This window comes from Crinia signifera, chromosome 1 (assembly GCF_055691185.1).
Source record: "Crinia signifera chromosome 1, ASM5569118v1, whole genome shotgun sequence".
In the NCBI taxonomy this organism is placed as follows: Eukaryota; Metazoa; Chordata; class Amphibia; order Anura; family Myobatrachidae; genus Crinia; species Crinia signifera.
The window spans coordinates 64,186,642-64,205,479 of record NC_139217.1 but is presented as its reverse complement, the minus strand read 5'-3'; the positions used below and the strand labels follow the sequence as shown (position 1 = coordinate 64,205,479).

The 18,838-nt window shown below is 41.0% G+C and overlaps 1 protein-coding gene across 10 annotated transcripts in view; it reads left to right on the top strand.

The window, feature by feature from the left end:
• Positions 1-18,838, top strand: part of PCDH7 (protocadherin 7) — a 656,577-nt gene that overhangs the window by 338,981 nt on the left and 298,758 nt on the right. For 4 of the 10 annotated variants that reach the window (XM_083158609.1, XM_083158534.1, XM_083158536.1 and 1 more), the window contains exon 2: positions 15,357-15,549. The exons of 2 other annotated variants lie outside the window; for them this stretch is intronic. In XM_083158609.1, coding sequence (XP_083014735.1) covers positions 15,357-15,549 — 193 coding nt within the window. Of the gene's footprint in view, positions 1-15,356; positions 15,574-18,838 lie in introns of all 10 variants that reach the window. 4 more of the 10 variants (XM_083158539.1, XM_083158533.1, XM_083158535.1 and 1 more) reach the window with 1 other exon arrangement.

The window sequence follows — 18,838 nt, the reverse complement described above, 5'->3', positions numbered from 1 at the left end:
GTGCAGCTGCAGGTAGGGTGGACTCCCAACTGCCCCTGCCACCGCGGGACACTACCGGCCCCGGTGGGAGGTGGGACAGTCCCCAAAAAATGAGATGGTCCTGCGCAAATTAGGACAGTCGGAAGGTATGCATTCATTATTAGATGGCACACATTCTCTGGTCATTACCGATCACAGACTTGCAAAGCTTTAACAATGATCTTTAAAATCTTTGTAATTTTGCAGTTGCAAAAGGCACATACTCATTGCACTACAGTGTCACCTGGCCCGGGTTTCTAAATAAAGCTTCCACAGTTCTGTAGCAGCTGGATTGGTAATAACCATGAATGTCACATTTTTAGGTAAAAATGTACTGTGCTGTCAGATATGTATTAAAGTCAACCCTGGAACAGGCTACACATGACATAAAGTTTGTTCAGTTAATAAAAGCTCCCACATACTGTGTTTCTGAGTTCCAAATGCACTGAGACATTCACATTAAGCCAGTTAACTGAGACATATGAAAAGTAAGAATTTTGGGGATTTTCGGAGTTAACTATTTCTAGTTGTAAAAACTCTGAGAAAACAGATTATTAACGCTTTGCAGTCCAATTTTTTTTTTTTTTGCAATTCAAACAGTCTGATTTAAATGTTTAAATTAATTGTATTTTTTTTTATTACGGTATTTAAAATTGGTCTACATTGAATGTTGAACGGTGTTAATGTTCTGATTTTAAAGCGGCTCACCATTGGATCAGATATTAGCGCTAGGGCTGTTGAGCCTTACTAGACATTGGACTTGAAAGGGTTGAGGCAACTGATAGTGTGAAAGGGATCCTATGTCCTGGCCAGGGAGCTGAGACCCGGGAATATTTTAGACCCACATAAGCAGCGGTTCATGCACGGCTGCCATCAGAGGCACCGATTAACATTTTTTTGGTGGGTGCTCCCGCCCCCCCCAGACTACCACCCCCCTCCCCCGGGACTCACCCGCTCCTCATGTCGGGGATCCTGGCAGCGGCAGCGCCACAGCGGGGTCCCAGAAGCAGATATGCCATAAGCAGCAGGGTCCCTGCGGAAGATGGGAACTAGCAGCGGTATTAATACTGCTACTAGTTCCCATCCGCCGCAGGGACCCCCGCTACTGATGGCATACAATTCTGCTGCTGGGACCCCACTGCCGTAGCCCGTGCCGTGGGTGCTCCTCACTTTCCATGGCTGCTCAGACCCCGGAGCACCCACAGTTTCGGCGCCTATGGCTGTTGGGGTTATTCAGACCTGATCTCTTCTCTGCTACTTGCCGAACCCTGCTATCAGATAGATGCCGCCCTGTCAGAGTGAAATTCTGCCCTGTGCAAGCCTGCAAAAATACTGCAGATCAGTGAATATCTGCAAATCCATTTGCAACTCACCATCGAATAATATTCCCAGTGTGTGGGTAACCCCAGAACGTACTTCCTGGGTGATAGAAACAGGCCAATGGAGGCGGGAACGGACATCACACGCCTTTCCTGAAAACACCTGGGCACGCCTGAGTTTTCACTGATACTCATAGAAAATGTCCGGTTACCACCCGTAACCACCAGCTTCCTGTCGATCTACTTACAAATATCTACTAAAAAAGAAGCTGGATTTTATCGCAAGGTGGCCAAGCCCATCGTTCAGAACTGAATAACCCCCTGTGTTTGAAAATTTACAGAAGCTAATTGGCTGGTCGCTCTTCACTTTATCACTTTTGAAGCTTAGTGCATGTGGCCGCATAAGTCTTAAGATCGACTACAGTAGCGGTTCAGAATCATGGCACAGAATCACCCTTGTTACCTATTTAACTACTATGTCTGTAAACCTGATCACAGCTGCAAGCTGAAACACTCTGAGGACACTCCCATAACATACACATGACACCTCCTCTTTTTGCAAAAACTTTAGATCATCCCTCTGAACCTCCCACGGATCACAGAAGCTGCACGCTGGTGTTTGCTTGTGCACAATAAGGGCTATTTCACACGCTCAAAACCCCGCACGGCCAGGAAGCCGTGCCGCACACAGCAGTTTACAATGGTGGGGATGGCCACAGCCCGGCAGCCGTCCCTTCCAGTGGTGGGATCCGGCTGCAACCGGGCGGCTGGGCCGTGGCAGTCACGTGTGAATGGACACATTTGTGTCCATTATTAACTATGGTGTGCTGCACGGCTTTTCACCGTGCGGGGTTTAGCCACCCGGCAGGAGCCAGAGCATGTGAAATAGCCCTTAGGGTTTCTTCTGGGCTGCTAATGTGCAATTTACTGATTATAATTAAAAACACGATTTCTCTCATTTATGTCCACCTCTGAATCAGGCTCTTTGTTATTAGCTCCCAAATCAAGTAATTGGCCTGTTATTAAAGTATAGACGGATGATATAGGGCCTTATTCTGGTTCACTCTCAGAGGCAAATTTCCTCTCAAATGGACAAAACCATGTGCACTGCAGGTGGGGTAGATGTAACATGTGCAGAGAGAATTAGATTTGGGTGATTTATTTTGTTTCTGTGCAGAGAAAATACTGACTGCTTTATTTTTACACTGCGATATAGATCTCACTTTGAAGTAAAACTCCACCCAAATCTAAATCTCTCTGCACATGTTACATTTGCCCCACCTGCAGTGCACATGGTTTTGTCCATTTGAGAAGGAGTTTGCCTCTGAGAGTGAACCAGAATAAGACCCATAGAGAGTAATTGGTGGTCCTCCCAAGACTAGAAGTCGCAGCAGTGTATGGCCATCCGATCCCCCTTGAGCCTTCGTATGTGGTCCTTTTGCATGTGATGTATTGCATGTGACCCCAAACCCCTCTACTGGGAGTGGGTTCGACTCAACATATGGGCTCTGATACGATGCACACGGGACTGCACATCGGATCAGATGGGATATCAAACACATGCGATTTCACTCAATTTCTCGCACCGACCCCACTCTTTAAATACAAACATACAGTATAACAATTTTTATTTAATAAGGACTCCCACTGCAAATAAAAACACACATATAGTACATAGAAAATCTTTATTTTGTGGTATACCTTAAATAAGAAAACATGCAGGCATAATTAAGCATAGAGGAACTGCTAGATATAAGTCAGCCTCAAGTAAAAATGCATGCAGTTTCGAAGTCATATCATTATATACCAAAATGAATAGTATTATAGCACAAGAAAAATAACTTATATAGCTAAAATGATTACATATAGTGGAACCCTATGGCTTAAGCAACAACCAACTTCAAGAACTTCAAAGTGTCAGAGCAATCAAGTCCAAAACATCACATCATTATGCATCACAAATGAGTGATTCACTTGAAAATGAAAGAAGCAAAGGTAGAAATGATACCTACAGTATATCGTGTACAGGGTTTCTGCTTTAAACCATTTGTCTATAACAGTGTGGACAGCTAATGAGAGTGCCTATTAGCACACAGAAAATATGTATGAAACAATTCTGCATATTCTGTTAACCCTAGTGTGTCTCAATAGTAGAAACCACTTTTCTTTGTGTATTAACCCCTTCAGTGGTGTTTTTTCTTTTAGGGAGCGTTCCCCACTGGGCAAGTTTTTTCTGGGGAGCGCTCCCTAAAAAAGCTCCACTACTGTAACCCCCGGGTCCAGGCTTCGCCGTTGAACACTCAATGAGCCGTTGCCCAGCCCTGCCCCCGACAACCCGGCTGTGTGCAGCGTGACGTTACTAGTTTACACCGCACACAGCCAGGGGAAGGAGGAGGGGCCGGGCAGCAGGAGCCGGGCAGCTGCTGAAGCTGAGTGCAGTGCTGATCTCAGTGCTCAGCTCAGCGGTGCTGCCCAGCAGGAGGGAGCGCAGGCAGTGGCAATCCTGAGAATTTTCAGGGTTTGCCAGTTGCTTTGTTGCTGAGATTTTCTAATACCCAAATGTATCCTATTGCCTATTTATGCTCACATGTTTAATATATTGGGAATCCTGGACCTTAGGGTAACACTACGGAGGAAAATTATTAAGCCTTGGAGAGTGATAACGTTCAGAAAAAATGACAGGAGCTGATTGATTGGTAGTTTATCTCTCTTCACTTCATCACTCTCCATTGCCTCTATTAGACTCGTAACTCTGGAAGGCAATGGATTCATCTGCTGCCGGGCTCCTGCTCCCAAGGGGGCACCTCTCCTCCTCTGCAGGTTTAAATTAGTTAATTGAAATCTGTCGATATGGCTTCTGTGGCTGACTCCCTCTCCTAGCAGAAACACAGATGTCACACTCTCTCTATTTTAAATATAATATACATAACATGCATACATACAAACACACATGCATATGTGTATATATATATATATATATATATATATATATATATATAAATATATAAGGTGCTGTGTGTGTGTGTGTGTGTGGGGGGGGGGGGGCTCCAATCTTTATCTTGCCTCCGGGCAACAAGGACGAAATGAGGAGACTGGTTACACACATACTGCTGCAATCTTCATTTGTTCTATATAGGTTTATTTGGTGGTTTGTCCTGTGAGCCTTTATTAATTAAAAGTGTATGGGGAGGATGGAGGAGGGAAAGGAATGGAGGAGTGGTCTTGTGGAGAAGATGCCCAAAGCAACCAATATGCCTTTGCTTTTCATTTCCTATCATTGGTTGCTATGGGCCATGTCTCCACTCTTTTCACTGCTTGATGCATGAACCCATAAGTGTTATAACTGTATATATCTATATATAAAAGGCTAACTACTCCTCACCTCTATGAGGTAAAGTACCACCAGTGACCACAAGAGGCCACTCAATGGACCAAAGTGCTCCTTTGTGTGCTAAAAGATGTCAAAACAAAAAGCTATTTTTGCTGTGACACTGATCTGTTTCAAACTTGCTGCATATGGAACAAAAGGGAGCTGTGAAGACAGAGATTGGAGACACGAGCACATAGGGACTGGGGTGGGGTGATGAGTTTGTGGGCTTAGAAATGTCACAGTGAAAGTAAAAACGGTCACAGGTCAAAGGGAAAGTACATTGCAGAAGCTGTCATTTTGATGGGCTTTCAACTAGTTTGGTTATATTGTAAAGGTGCCATACACTGTGCGATGATTGCACCCGTTATTGGCTGGATCACATTGCAACGCATGCGTTTTGCATGTGATTTGTGTGTGTTGTGATGCGAGGGCAGTACAAAAAGTAAGTACAGCCCATACTTTTTGTACTGTGCATCGCATCGCACGGTGAAAACGCAGAGTGTATGGGCACCTTAAGAGTGTATCAGCAATAAAAAAGAAAAACATTTTTTTTACGCAAATATTCTAGTGTCTGTTAATTAGCCAGTGCCATTCATGTATCTGGTCTATCCATTCTAATTGTAATCTGCTAATGCATTACATACTGTACACTTTAACCATGCCAAACATTTAGCTCCCTGCAAATAAATGGTGCACCACCTCCACTTTTGCTTATTTAAATATGAGACTCTCAAATCCTTCATCGCTATCTAGGCATAAAATAATATATAGCATACAGTATATAAAATACAAATAGTTTCACTATTGTCATAGTGAATCCGGACAGTACTGCTCTTTATTTTGGTTTAATTTTAAACTATTAACTTATTGCCATAAATGTAACTATAAATATGTTTGTAAAACCATAATTTGGCAATTTGCAAAACATACTGTATTTTCTACACACCAAAAAAAATGGGTTTTCATTGAAGGTCATGACGACTTCTGGATAATACATTTATCCTTGGTTAAGAAGGCATACATCAATTAATCAGAAAGATTACTTCCATTAAGTATGTATTATGGATATACCATTCACCAATCAGGATAAAATAGATTATCACATACTGACCTTGTTATGCTCCAGTTACTCCATAGAGTACAATATAAAAGATTTTCTAGGAAATGTGATTTTTTTTTTTTTTAGTATAACATTTACCTGTAAGCTTTTATTGATATAGCAAGTGACTGGCATTTGTCATGTCTTGTACAACATCTCAGTATTGTCAAACATAATCATTTTATGTCGTTGTACTGTAGGTGCATATTAAAGCATTTCAAATAATGGGAGCAGCTATACTGTAAACTCGCGGTAGTCATATTGTCACTGTACAAGAATCCAATAAAGTTTTTACATCAATTAATTATGTTACTCAAATTTGTCATCTATTTATTTTTATTGAAGTATTCATTTCTATAAATAATGTTTTTTTTTTCCTAATATGAAACTAGCTAAATGCTTGCGTATTCATTTAAATATTCAATAAATTAATATTTTTTTAGAAGAAAATACAGATTTTGGATTTTTGATCTGTATGTTCCAAAAACTGTGAATAAATAAAAATGACTGTCTGAAAAAAGTATTCACATGCATGATCAAAACATTAGTAAAGATTTAATATTGTAAATGCTGAATGCAAGTTACTTTATTTTGGGCAAAGTTTTCCATATTAAGGAATGCTCCGAATGGTATTTACTAATGGTTCATTTTGACCAGTTTTGGTTTTCTTCTACGGATTTTGGTTGATTTTTCAGACTGTTTTCAGTCAATTTGGTATGGAACTGTAAAAAACCAACTGATTTTAAACTAAAATTGGCAAACAAATTAAAGATGTGCAGGTCCGGATTTCCCGGATTTACTTGGATCTCAAAACGGGATCTTATTGGCTATATGCTGTCACATGTTTTTGCGCCAAAACATGTGACAGCTGGATAGCCAATTAGATCCCGTTTTGAGATCTGGCTAAATCTGGACCTGCGCATCTCTAGAACAAATACAGTGGTTTTTATTTATTTATTTATTATTGGCCTAAAAATCAAATGTTGGTAAATATGGCATTTCTACCCTGAAACACTTTTTGATGTTGATCGAAAAATCTAAAAAATCGACCTTTTGTCATTTTAACACCAAGTCTCACATGTCCTAGATAATGATATTATTCCTTTATTTCATAGCTAGACCAAATACATTGACAGCAGAATACACAAGATCATTTTTTAACTTTTTCTTAACACAGATCCAAGAAAAGGAGATTTTGTATGCAGACTGGTAAAGTGTAGGTCCAAACCTATACTTCATGAAAACCAAGGGTACCTTCGTAGGGGTTATTTTGCTATGGACAACCGATCAGATTCTACTTCTTATTTAGTTAGAACATTCTAGAAGACAATAGACAGAATCTTATTGGTTGCACATAGCAACACCCCATCTTCAATAGAACTTGCTTTTGTGATGCAGGTAGCAGTCCAACAAGCATGGGTTTTTAATGTCAATGCATCCATGTAACATTACCATAGGTACCGTAAACTGTTATACTGTAGTGTATAGTAAAACCTTTATACTCCATGTAATTAGATGGCTGTGTTAATTAGCTACACTGGCACTCAAACACACTTGTTTTATATTTAAACAGTTTAACTACATAATTTTAGGCTTATTGAATGGAATTACCGGCGGCCACTTGCCGAGGGATTAATGTTGCTGTTGGTAATGGTATTTTTGGAAATCAACAGACCATCTGGTTTTAGACTAAGGTATCAACCATGCCGTTTACTACAAGTAGTAGATGTCACTTGTCATTGGACTTCACATAGAAAGTCAAGTGTTATGAGCATTTTATACCCCCCAGCCCCCCCCCCCTCACCACCACCACCACCAATACCACTATCAAAAGCAAACACAGTTGCAGACCACAAATTATATATCTATGCATTGGTGTAATTATTTACTGGACTGATGTTTGTCAATCTGAAAACCTCCACACACAATGTGAGTTTCCCAGAAATAATGTGTGATTTAGCACTGCCAGCCCCCCCCCCCCCCCCCACCACCACCACCACCACCAATACCACCATCAAAAGCAAACACAGTTGCAGACCACAAATTATATATCTATGCATTGGTGTAATTATTTACTGGAATGATGTTTGTCAATCTGAAAACCTCCACACACAATGTGAGTTTCCCAGAAATAATGTGTGATTTAGCACTGCCAGGCCCCCCCCCCCCCCCCCCACACTTCCATCAACATTATGCATGTATATGAATGTTCTCAGCCTGTCAGCTGTTCCGCAGAAGCCCACATAGTTTTATAGATAATTGTCTACCCTGATAGAATTTCTGTTGAATCAGTCATTTCTCAGAATAGATCACTTATTTATGAGACTGTTGATGACAAAACTTGCCTGCGAGCAACGAAAAATGGATATTTATGTGATCTTCACTATTCTTAAAATGAAACGGTTTGTTTGAATTCGGGAAATCTATATAACAAAAAAATAGAGACGCACTGATCATTTAAAAGGCAGTATGCAAGTGTTTTTTTTTTCTTTTCATCATTACTTATATTGTATAAACATCTGCTAGAAGTATTCCAATTCCGCAATCATCCAGAAACACAGATCATTTTGTATTAAGAGTTCAATAACGACAGCTAAACTGTTTTTTTTTTTCTTCAATAACTTACATTCTGAATAAAAACAATTCCAGTCTAATCACAGTGTGTCTGTGCATCCAATCTCTACAGGGAAGAGAGCAACAAAATGTCAGATGTGTCTTTAGTATTTTCCAGAAAAGCCTTATTAAGACAACTGTGAAGCCATCCAATAGCTGAGAGTCTTGAATGCAGCGTGAAGTATATACACAATGATTTCTAATTTTCAAGTCATGAAGCTTTATTTAATAACATGTTGCAAATTGTACAAAAGTGCCGTATCCGCTGCCAGATTTACATTGATTCAGTCTTATGGCACCCAACCTTTCCCATGCCAAGTCCTAAAACATCCCGTAGCCATATCATTCAGAATATTCCCCTGACTTGCAGACCTTATCTCAGGCATGTAGACAATTCTAGCCAGTAGTTCATGTCTTCTTAATCCCTCAATAAAATGTATCTACCAGGATAAATATGAAATGTTCCATAAACATTCTATACATTCAAAGCCCATCCTCCCCCTAGGTACTGTAGACCTATACGAAAGAATAGAAAAAGCCTTTGCTTTGTGTTTGTGTGTGTGTGTGTGTGTGTGTGCGTGTGTATATATATATATAGATATATAGATATCTATATATCTATATATATATATATATATATATATATATATATATGTGTGGCAGGGACAGCCTACTTCTGCATGAAGTTACTGTGGAGGACCCAGTCCAGGATTTAGAGCAGCAGCAGCAGGAAAACTGATGTGATCAGGGTTGGGATGATTTGCAGCACCTGTGCTCTCCTGATATAAGTGTTTCCAGGGCAGAGAGTCAGAGCTCCTAATGGTGGTACAGCTGCCCAGGTGATAGGCAGGGGGTGTGGGCTATGGTAGGGACCACTGGAACATACTGGGGAGTTTGTACTATGCTGTGACATCTGTATGCTGCAATGCTGTAACCATTATTGCCTATGCTGTTAATCTGGTATGCTGCTTACCTGCTACAAAATGAACCATGACTTCATGTCACTATCTATATATATATATATATATAGATAGATAGATAGATAGATAGATAGATAGATAGATAGCTACAGTGGTTAAAGTAGTTCTGGAGAGGTGGTGGAACTGATTTCCTCTGCCACCTAATAAACCCCCTCCCCACACTAGGCAGAGATAGGGCCAGTGGTAGGGTTTTTGGCACCGTCCTGCAAAGTACAATGCTTTTCTACTGTGCAGGAGAGCAAAATGAAGATTGTGGCAGACTGGGTCATGAAGGGCCCTCCAGGGAAATGCAGCAGTAGGGACCCTTTGATGGGCATTGCCAGTCACCATAGAGGCTTGAACAACTATAAGATAGGATATTAGCCTGCAGACAATATTTACCCCTATACCGCTATAACATTTTGTTCCAGTCTGACCATGCAATGCACATAATATAGTCAATTTTAGTAATACCCCAATAGACAAGCTACACAAACCTTGAGCACACACTTAGCATAATGCTGGTTTGGTGTAGTTTGAGTAATAGCATCCAAGGGTTGTGTTATCTGAAGGTACAACATGAGGCAGCAGTCTTGGGTTCACTGCGTATGATTACACTGGGTTGAATAGGTCACCCCTAGAACAGATTACACAAAATGGGGAGATTACAGTATCCTAATGCTCAGAGTAGGGTCAGAGTCAGTCCCATGTAATTTTCATCCCATCCACAAGCGTACCAGATAAGGCAGTCATGTTGGGCTCACTACTAATGTTACAGGATGGGAGGTAAGCCATAGAAGGACCCAATGCATAAAGGGGGACACTAGTAATACAATATAACCTGTTTTCTTCACACTCATCGTGTCCCATCGAGCACTGGCCAAATGCTACCACATGTGTACTCACCCGATGCAGCATGCAGTTCTCCACCAGGTTTTGGGGGGAGACGTAGACACTGGTGACATATATACTGTATGTGACACTCATGACATACACTGTATATGTCATAGTTTATGGGAATGTAAGTTAGGGTTTTGGAATTTAGTATCTGTTCAATCATCTATCTGTTCAGTCATCTAATTCCTGCTGTATAAATTGCTGTGTAAGTCATTTTCTGTTGCAGATACTTACATTAGGTTTTTAACTTGGTAGCGTAGTAGTGTGGTGCCCTGTGGAAGTTGTAAGCACTGAAATATGAAACACTATTTCAAAGTTTATGGGTGGTCTTAATTATGTATTTATTATTTTAGCCTGGTCCTTCTTATACAGGAATCTCAATGAAATGTGTAACAGGGAAACAAATAAAAAAATGATGGGCAAAGAGAGAGAGAATTTGATTTTCTTACATCTTTCTTTTTTTTTAACTTTGAAGCCAGCCATAGCTTCCTGCTAAAATAAAATCAGAAATTCTCTTCCAACTGTAAATTTGACACTTTTTCTGTTCGGTCGGCAACAATACCTCTTTGTTCTTACACTATGTTTCATCTTGTTGAACCCTCCCACTTTCCTCTGTTACCTTTTGATTGTTTATGAATTTAATGTTTTATGTCTCTCTCTTTTTTGTTCTTGTGTTTTCTTTTTTTTTTATCTTACTTTATAGGGTATATGGACGTATTCGTTTAACATTCACCCCCCCCCCCCTTTCCCTCTAATTTGTATAAATGTACCAATGTTTTTCTAATATTAGTCTTCTTTGTATATAAACTATGACTACGATATACTGTAGTAACCAAATATTATAATGCCAAGCGACATGGGAGCTCAACTATGTTGATGCTCTGAAATACAGTCAAACAAAAACAATTTTAAAAACACTTGTCGCCAAGTGTACATGGTATAGTCTTTCGGCCCGACACAGTACAACGCCATAATTAGTCATTTGATTTTTGTGTGATCCGTTAATAATTTTGTAAGAATGATCAGTTTCAGATCAATTTGAATGGTGGCATGAGCAAGCTGTTATGGCATGTCAGTGGAAAGACCCTGACCTGACATGCTCCGCCCTGGGACATATGATGACATCAAGCATTGGGGGGAGTAGGGGTGGATGAAGAAGGTGACTACCGGGCATGTCTCCAGACACCCCCATAGGAGAACAGCGTGGAAGAGTAGCTACACTCGTTACGGTCTTGTAATAACATAGATTTTATGATATGTGATGGACAGAAATAATGGAGAGATGTATCAAACCTACTAAAGGCAATACATGGATAAGTTACACATGGCAACCTTTCTTATTATACAGTATCTATGATTTTAAAGACTGTTTGTGATACATGATAAAAAATAACTGGTTGCTTTCTATGGATAAGTTCTCCAGTTGTAGTATTTAGAAGTTACATCTCCCAATTAAGACACTACATTGCCCTCTAAGAACATGATACCCCAGTCTGGATGCTTTAGTACAGGCCAGGGATGCACTGGAAATAGAAGCCAGGTATTGAAGATTCCGGTGGGTTGACGCGCATGTGGATGGGAGAGGGTAGAGGGTGATAGACTTGCAGTGTGGGTGTGTTAGAGGGTAGAGGATGGCATGCTGGTGTGGGCATGTTAGGGAGAAGAAAGTGGCAGGCTGACAATGTGGGCATGAAAGGGGGCCACTTTTTGTATATTATCGAGAACCACTTTTTGGTAGTTTTTCAAAAAGCACTTGAAATGCTTCATTAACTCATGACACCAGGGAATGGCACTGTAGTGAAATGTGCATAAAGTCACAGACACAACTGCAGATAAAGACATATGAACAGCAGCAACTGTGTTTAACTCAGAATCAGACCTTTGAGGAGGAATCCCGCCCTTTCAACAGACCCACCCCTCAGCAGACCCCACCTTAATGCTTCCAGCAATTTCCACAGCTTGTTTTCCATCCTAATCCACTCCTGGTACAGGCCTAATTCTTTTAGCAGACTAATGTATACAGTATGTGTGATTCTAAAAAGCTTTGATGATTAGATAATCAACACCTGGATATAATGATCACTTTGTCAGCTCCAGTATTAAGAGAAGATGTTTTTAACTTTATTTTTGAAGAGCTCTGATGTTGCTACTAGCAGGGCAGGCTCTACCATTAGGCAGCTTTAGGCAGCTGCCTAGGGCGCCACGATCTGGGGGGCGCCACCAAGTCTGCATATAAAAAAATCATGGCTGTCTATGAGGAATGCGTAACTTCTAAGACCTCGCCACCATACTTTTCCTTGAGACACACTTCCCTACTTTACTGCCCCCTCCTCCTTGTACTCTGTAGTGGATGTCAAAGGGAGGCCTCCGGGGAAAGCAGGGGGCTTGCCCATCTTCCCGGGAAGGGCTGGGAGGACCAACCGATTTTTGGGAGCCTCCTTGCCATTCTGGAACATTAGGCAATTATGCCTTAAGGGGTTGGAAAGTGGGTACTGGTAGGGTTACCAACCCATCCCTTTAATTCGGGACACATATTAATTACACAGGTTCTGTGGCAGTTTAAAACCAGGTGAAATGGAGTCTTGAAGTGTGGCAGTTTTAAACCAAATGAAAGCCAGCCACAGAACCTGTGTAATTAATATGTGTCCCAAATTGGTAGCCCTAGGTACTGGTGGCAGTGTGTGTGTGTGTGAGTGGGGGGGGGGGGGTGGTGTGGCAGTAGGTTAAAGTTTTGCCTAGGGTGCTTAGAAGCCTTGCATCGGCCCTGGCTACTAGCAGTTGTCTCATATACTTTGTAATGGGATAACCTTTGCATATACATTTAATATATACTGTAGATAAGTTCTCAGTCTTTACTGCTTTTATTTACACTTTTATTTACAGTGTAAATAGATATTCTCTGTCTTAAAACAAAGACATTGATACTATCTATGAAAGGCATGGCCAAACTATGCCCCCCCCCCCCAGCTGAAACTGCAAGTCCCATCATGCTTTGCCACAGTTTTGCTATTAGAGAATGCTAATACTATGGCAAGGTCTGCTGGGATGTGTAGTTTCACAGCAGCTGGAGGGCAACAGTTTGGACATGCCTGATTTATGAGAAGCTGATTTATGTATTTCCCATTGTTTGTATTGTGGATTGTGGATTGCCTTTAGGTTTTTGTGACAGCTTACATAATTGACTTCTACATAACTTTTATACAATTACATTATTGTCTATGAGTGTTATTTTAATGTCTAGTTTATTTCAATAAAATATCAACTATTTACTGTCACATTCTAAGAGTGGTATTCAATCCCAGATCAGGTCGGGAATAGTGGCGTAACATTGAATATCCCCCTAAGCATCCTACTGTATGTGTGGTTTGGCAAAATGACTTTACAATGATTTCCCATGGAGATTGTTATACAATACATTACCAGTGTTCCAAGACATTCAATGAATAGTATGTAAAACGTTCATAATACAGTTTATGGTTTACATAGATAAGAGATCTACAGATGGAGCCGCTCTCACTGTTGCGGGTCCTGATCGCCAATCACCAGGACCCGACATCAGATGGAAGGGGGCACATGCGCATGAGATGCTCGCGCCCCCTATTCTGTCTGAGCCCACTGCCGCCTCCCGTCACTTCCCTGCCTCCCTGTCGGTGCTCGCAGCCTCTCCCCCCCAACTCTGCCGGTCTCCCTGAAGAGGAGATAGGCAGGGATTCAGCTCCCTGCTGCCGAGTGACGGGACGCGCGTGTGTTTGAGATGCTCGTGCGTTCCCCTCAGATGAAGCGCCTCTCTGCCAGCTCTCGCCAGCGGCGGGAGATCTGGCGAGCGCTGGCGCTGAATGAGAGGCACTCCATCTGTATCTGCCTATTACTATAGTATTCTTCCCTGATCAGTTTTACAATGCCGCATTATGGGCCAGATGTACTGTACAGTACTAAGCTTGAAAAGTGATAAAATGGAGAGTGATAAAGTGACAGCCAGTCAACTCACAACTGTCATCTCACTGGTGGTTAGGAAAATGGTAGTTAGGTGCTGATTGGGTGGTGGTATATCACTCTCCATTTTATCACTTTTCAAATGTACATCGCGCCCTATGTGTGCCTTGTCCTTCAACTGGCGTCATTAATTCACTGGCTCTAATTTGCCCCCTGGAAGCCTGAACCAAATACACTGATGTATTTCTCCTCCATGTAAACTTTTCGTCAGAAAATCTTATTTTCGCTGCCCTGAGATAGGACCTTACTCTGCCAGACAACTTTAAAGATAAGCCTACAGTAAATTGGTTTGATATTTTGTACATATTTTTTTTTAGTACATTGCTACCTTAAGTGGACTTAAAAGCATTTTTATGTTACATTTAAAAAGGTTGTACAACTCCAGGTGATGGTAAAAGACCAAGCCATCTTGAGTTTGTGGTTTGTTATTATTAATTGGTTCAAACTTTCGGTGTAATTTCATGAGCTTCACTGTTAAGAAAATAAATTATTAGCGCTTTTTTCTATTGTTTGCAAATTTCTACAAATATAAAATGGTATTACAGATTTAGTATCCCTTATCCAAAATATTCCGGACCTTGAGCATTTTGGATAAGGGATTATTCTGGATTTCTGAATATTTTTACTTCATATTTACCTGGTGTCCTAGTTGTCCATGGTGTCCAGCTTCAGAGGCATCACCGGTCCCAATGATGCATTGCACGGGTGCTGGTGCACTCGCGCACCCACGCAATGCATAATTGGGACCGGGAATGGGCGGGTAGCTCTATGTTCCAAGCAATCCACTGACCAAAGTAAAAAGTTTAGTCCAAAAACTATGGTTTGATTTGACACCTGCCACCTGTGTATATATGCTGTTTACTCAGTGTCACTCTAGGAATAACCATGTATACATGCGAGTTGCTTTCAAATGTTGCCTATTAAACACACAATAAGACAATTTTTGAGATATTGGTTTATGAAATTGTTTCCCTTTCATTTTTTAAGTATTGGCATTGTGTTTCTTTTCGTTTTCCAACTCTACACAGTTGACAGCAATTTCTTTCCATTGTACCACCCAGTGACATTCAGAATCTTTTCTCTTGCAGCCATTCCGTAGAGTGACGTTTTCTGTTGTGAGTCAACCTCAGGACCCTCATCAGGGGTCATTGCAGAGTTGCTATGACAGTGGGCTGGAAGAATCCGAGACGCCGAGTAGTAAGAGTTCATCAGGACCAAGACTGGGCGCCCTTCCACTACCAGAGGACAACTATGAACGAACTACGCCAGATGGCAGTGTTGGTGAGGCAGAGCATATGGAAAATGGTAGGGGCAAACACATAAACGTATCCTAGGGTAGCAACTAAAACTTATCAAATCTAATATACAGTTTTTGTCTGCAACAATGTTTCGGTCTTCGTCAAAGACCTGAGTTTGGCGCCTGATGTCTTTAAATGTGAGTGTGCTAAGGCGTCATAAAACTACATGATATAAACATTGTACCAATAAAATTAAATTATTACGCCTTTATATAATACAAATGCATATATACAGTACATACATACACCTTTGTCATTTACAATAATTATTCTTTATTCATCTAGAACATCTCTATGATTTAAAACTTTTAATTTACTCCTCATGTTCTTTATTTTATTGCAGTGTCAGGAAAGCATCACACAAATCTATATGTTTCTATGAAATGCATATATATATATTTAATGCTTGTCATTGGAAGTAATAATGTCAAGAAACTATACCAAACTTAATTTATACAATGATAGGAATATCTCAAATGAAACTCAATATTGGAAATCTAAATCTCAAAGATGAAGAGTGTTCTAAGTGGCTTGTTTGGCAGGGCATAACTTACAGATATAGATGAGGGTTGTCATGGCGAATGAGTACTTTGGAATTAGTTCAATGCTGTGTTACAGTGGCGAGTCATGAGAAAAGCCTTGAAGTTGAAGAGAGAAAGTGCTTGACAGATAGAGCCGAGAAGGCCATTCCAAAGACATGGGGTTCGATAGAGAGACTCAAGAGATGCTTGAGTGGAATGCAATAGTCAAATAATAGCATGTCTCATAGAGGGGAGAGGAGTGTTAGCAGAAAGGTTAGACAAGGGAAATGTAGTTTAAACTACTTTATTTAGAAGAACCACATGAAAAAGCTGTCTCAATATTATGTATATTCTATACAATTGATATGGATGATTAGTAAAGGCTATATAGCGGAAATTACGGCGGGACTATTCAATGCTGTCTTTCTCTACAGCATTGAAGAGGCAATTCAGCTTTGATTAGACGGGCCTCGTTCCCGATGGTGGGGGTCTGTGCATGCGCGGATATACACATGTGCAGTCCCCCTGTGCGAGCGCCTTCAGTGAGAATCACACTCACTGAGGTGTACGCACAGACAGGGGGCTGGTGCAGGGAAATGCCCAGTGTTTTAAGGGCATCCCCCATGAAAGCACCGGGCATTCCCGTGAAAACACAGGCGAGTCTATGTCTGCATGGTGCAGGCGGCTGACATCACATGACATCAGCGCCCGCCCCAAATTCGGGGATCATCGGTGTAAATAAAAGTCAGTCTAGACTGGCTTTTATTACCAAAGGGGAGATAAATCATTTGACGGTCAGCGACCATTTAATGATTTCTCTCCCTTTGGCCTCATGCAAGGGGATGTGTTCGAGTACACATCCCCTCGCGTGATAGTGAGGGGATTCACTGTGGGCGGCGGTGTTTGGCACTCACCTGTTCGCTAGGCTGCGAGAATATACAGCCTAGAGAACAGGTCTGCACATGCGCAGTCTAATCCCCAAATCCCAGGATTGGAGACTCCAATCCTGGGATTGAAATCCCGGCGATTTGGGGACCAAATCCCAGGATCCCACTGATCCCGATCCCGGGATTGGCCACCCTAGTTGGTTCACTGTCAATTTCTAGCTGTGCACTAAAACAGTTATGTAGAAGATAATCAAACAACAATAGTGCATGCATAGGATATCATCATGTATATCATGTATATTTAAAAAAATACAACACACATTAGAGATCGTAGAAAAAAAACTACTGAGGTGCTTTCAGAGATGAGCAGTCTTTTCTTTTAGCGAGACAGTAAATGACTTGTAGAGAAAAGGGTCATGTACAGAAAAAACATTCAAGTGAAATTGTCATCAGTTTAACATAATGAAATGTGTTTATGCTTCCGTCAGTAACGTGATGCATCCGTCAGTAAAGTGATGAGCAGCATTAGTGGAATGGCATGTTAGAGACCAAGACATATAAAAGAAAGCAATAACTGTGCATAGGGCATACGCAGGATCCAGAATGTTTCATTAACGAATTAAACAAGGCAAAAAAAAAATGTGTAATGTTATTTCTCCATTGATCTGTAGACTCCATCGAAAATAATTGCCCTATTAAAAGAAATGATTTACATCTGGACGGCCTAGAAGAAATGTTTGCATAAAAAAAAAATATAATGAGCTTATGCTAGAATTAAGAATGCTACAGTGCTACAATGTTTATAAATAGACCCCAAATTAGCGCTATGTCTATAACTGAGTATTTGGCTTTTTGGTGAGAACAATAAACCGTAAAGAAACAAAATGAGCAAAATCAAGTTTATCATTTCAAGATTACCTGCTTGCTTTTAAAGATAGGTGGCAAGCAGCGACTTGCTTTTCCGAGACTCTACAAAATAGGCTTTCTAGTGTTTATTTTATCTAAAATACCTTTTGAAATCATAATTTCAAAGCAGATACTGTTACGATTTGTTCCCGTTAGATTTGCATCCTTTAGGTAAAACCTTGTAAAAAGGGGGTTGCTAACTAAAGTTTTACATGAAAAACTACTGTACTGATCGAGCACCTCTCGTTCAGCTCCAGAGATCACCAGAATGTCCCCACTGGTGATCGCCGGCGGAGAGATGCTCCATCTGACTGGGACGCACAAGCATCTCACACCCACACACGTCCCAGTTTTTCGCGGCGGTGGATGGAAGCACTGCCCGTCTCCGCTTCAGGGAGATAGGCAGGGTTAGGGAGGGGGATAAGGGAAGGCGACGGGGAGCTCCGTCGGAAGGGGACATGCAAGCCTCTCATGCGCACGCGTCCCCTTCCAGCGGCTGGGGGTTGGCGTTCCGACTGCTAGACCGCTGCTAGATGAGGCGGGCTCCATCTGTACATACAAAAATAATTTATAGTTTTAAAGATGAACAAAAGCAACAACAAAACTAAACAGTACTACGAGACTTTACAATACATACTGCTTATGCATCCTATTCACAAAAGTTTGCAAATAGGATGCAAAGTAATAGAAAAAGTCTAAAAAAAGACACCCTGCGCTACCATGTGGCGCTACACCTTTGCTACTATGTGGTGCTAAAGCAGAGTAGATGTACATAGAGACATCTGTATTCACGGAGCAAATCGGCTCAGTGGTGAGAAAAGTAAAACAAAACAATTACAATATGCAAACCAAAGCCGCAATTATGGAACAATGGGGCAGATGTATTAAGCCCGCTGAAGAGATAAAGTGGAGATGTATTATTTATTACAGTTATTTATATAGCGCATACATATTCTGC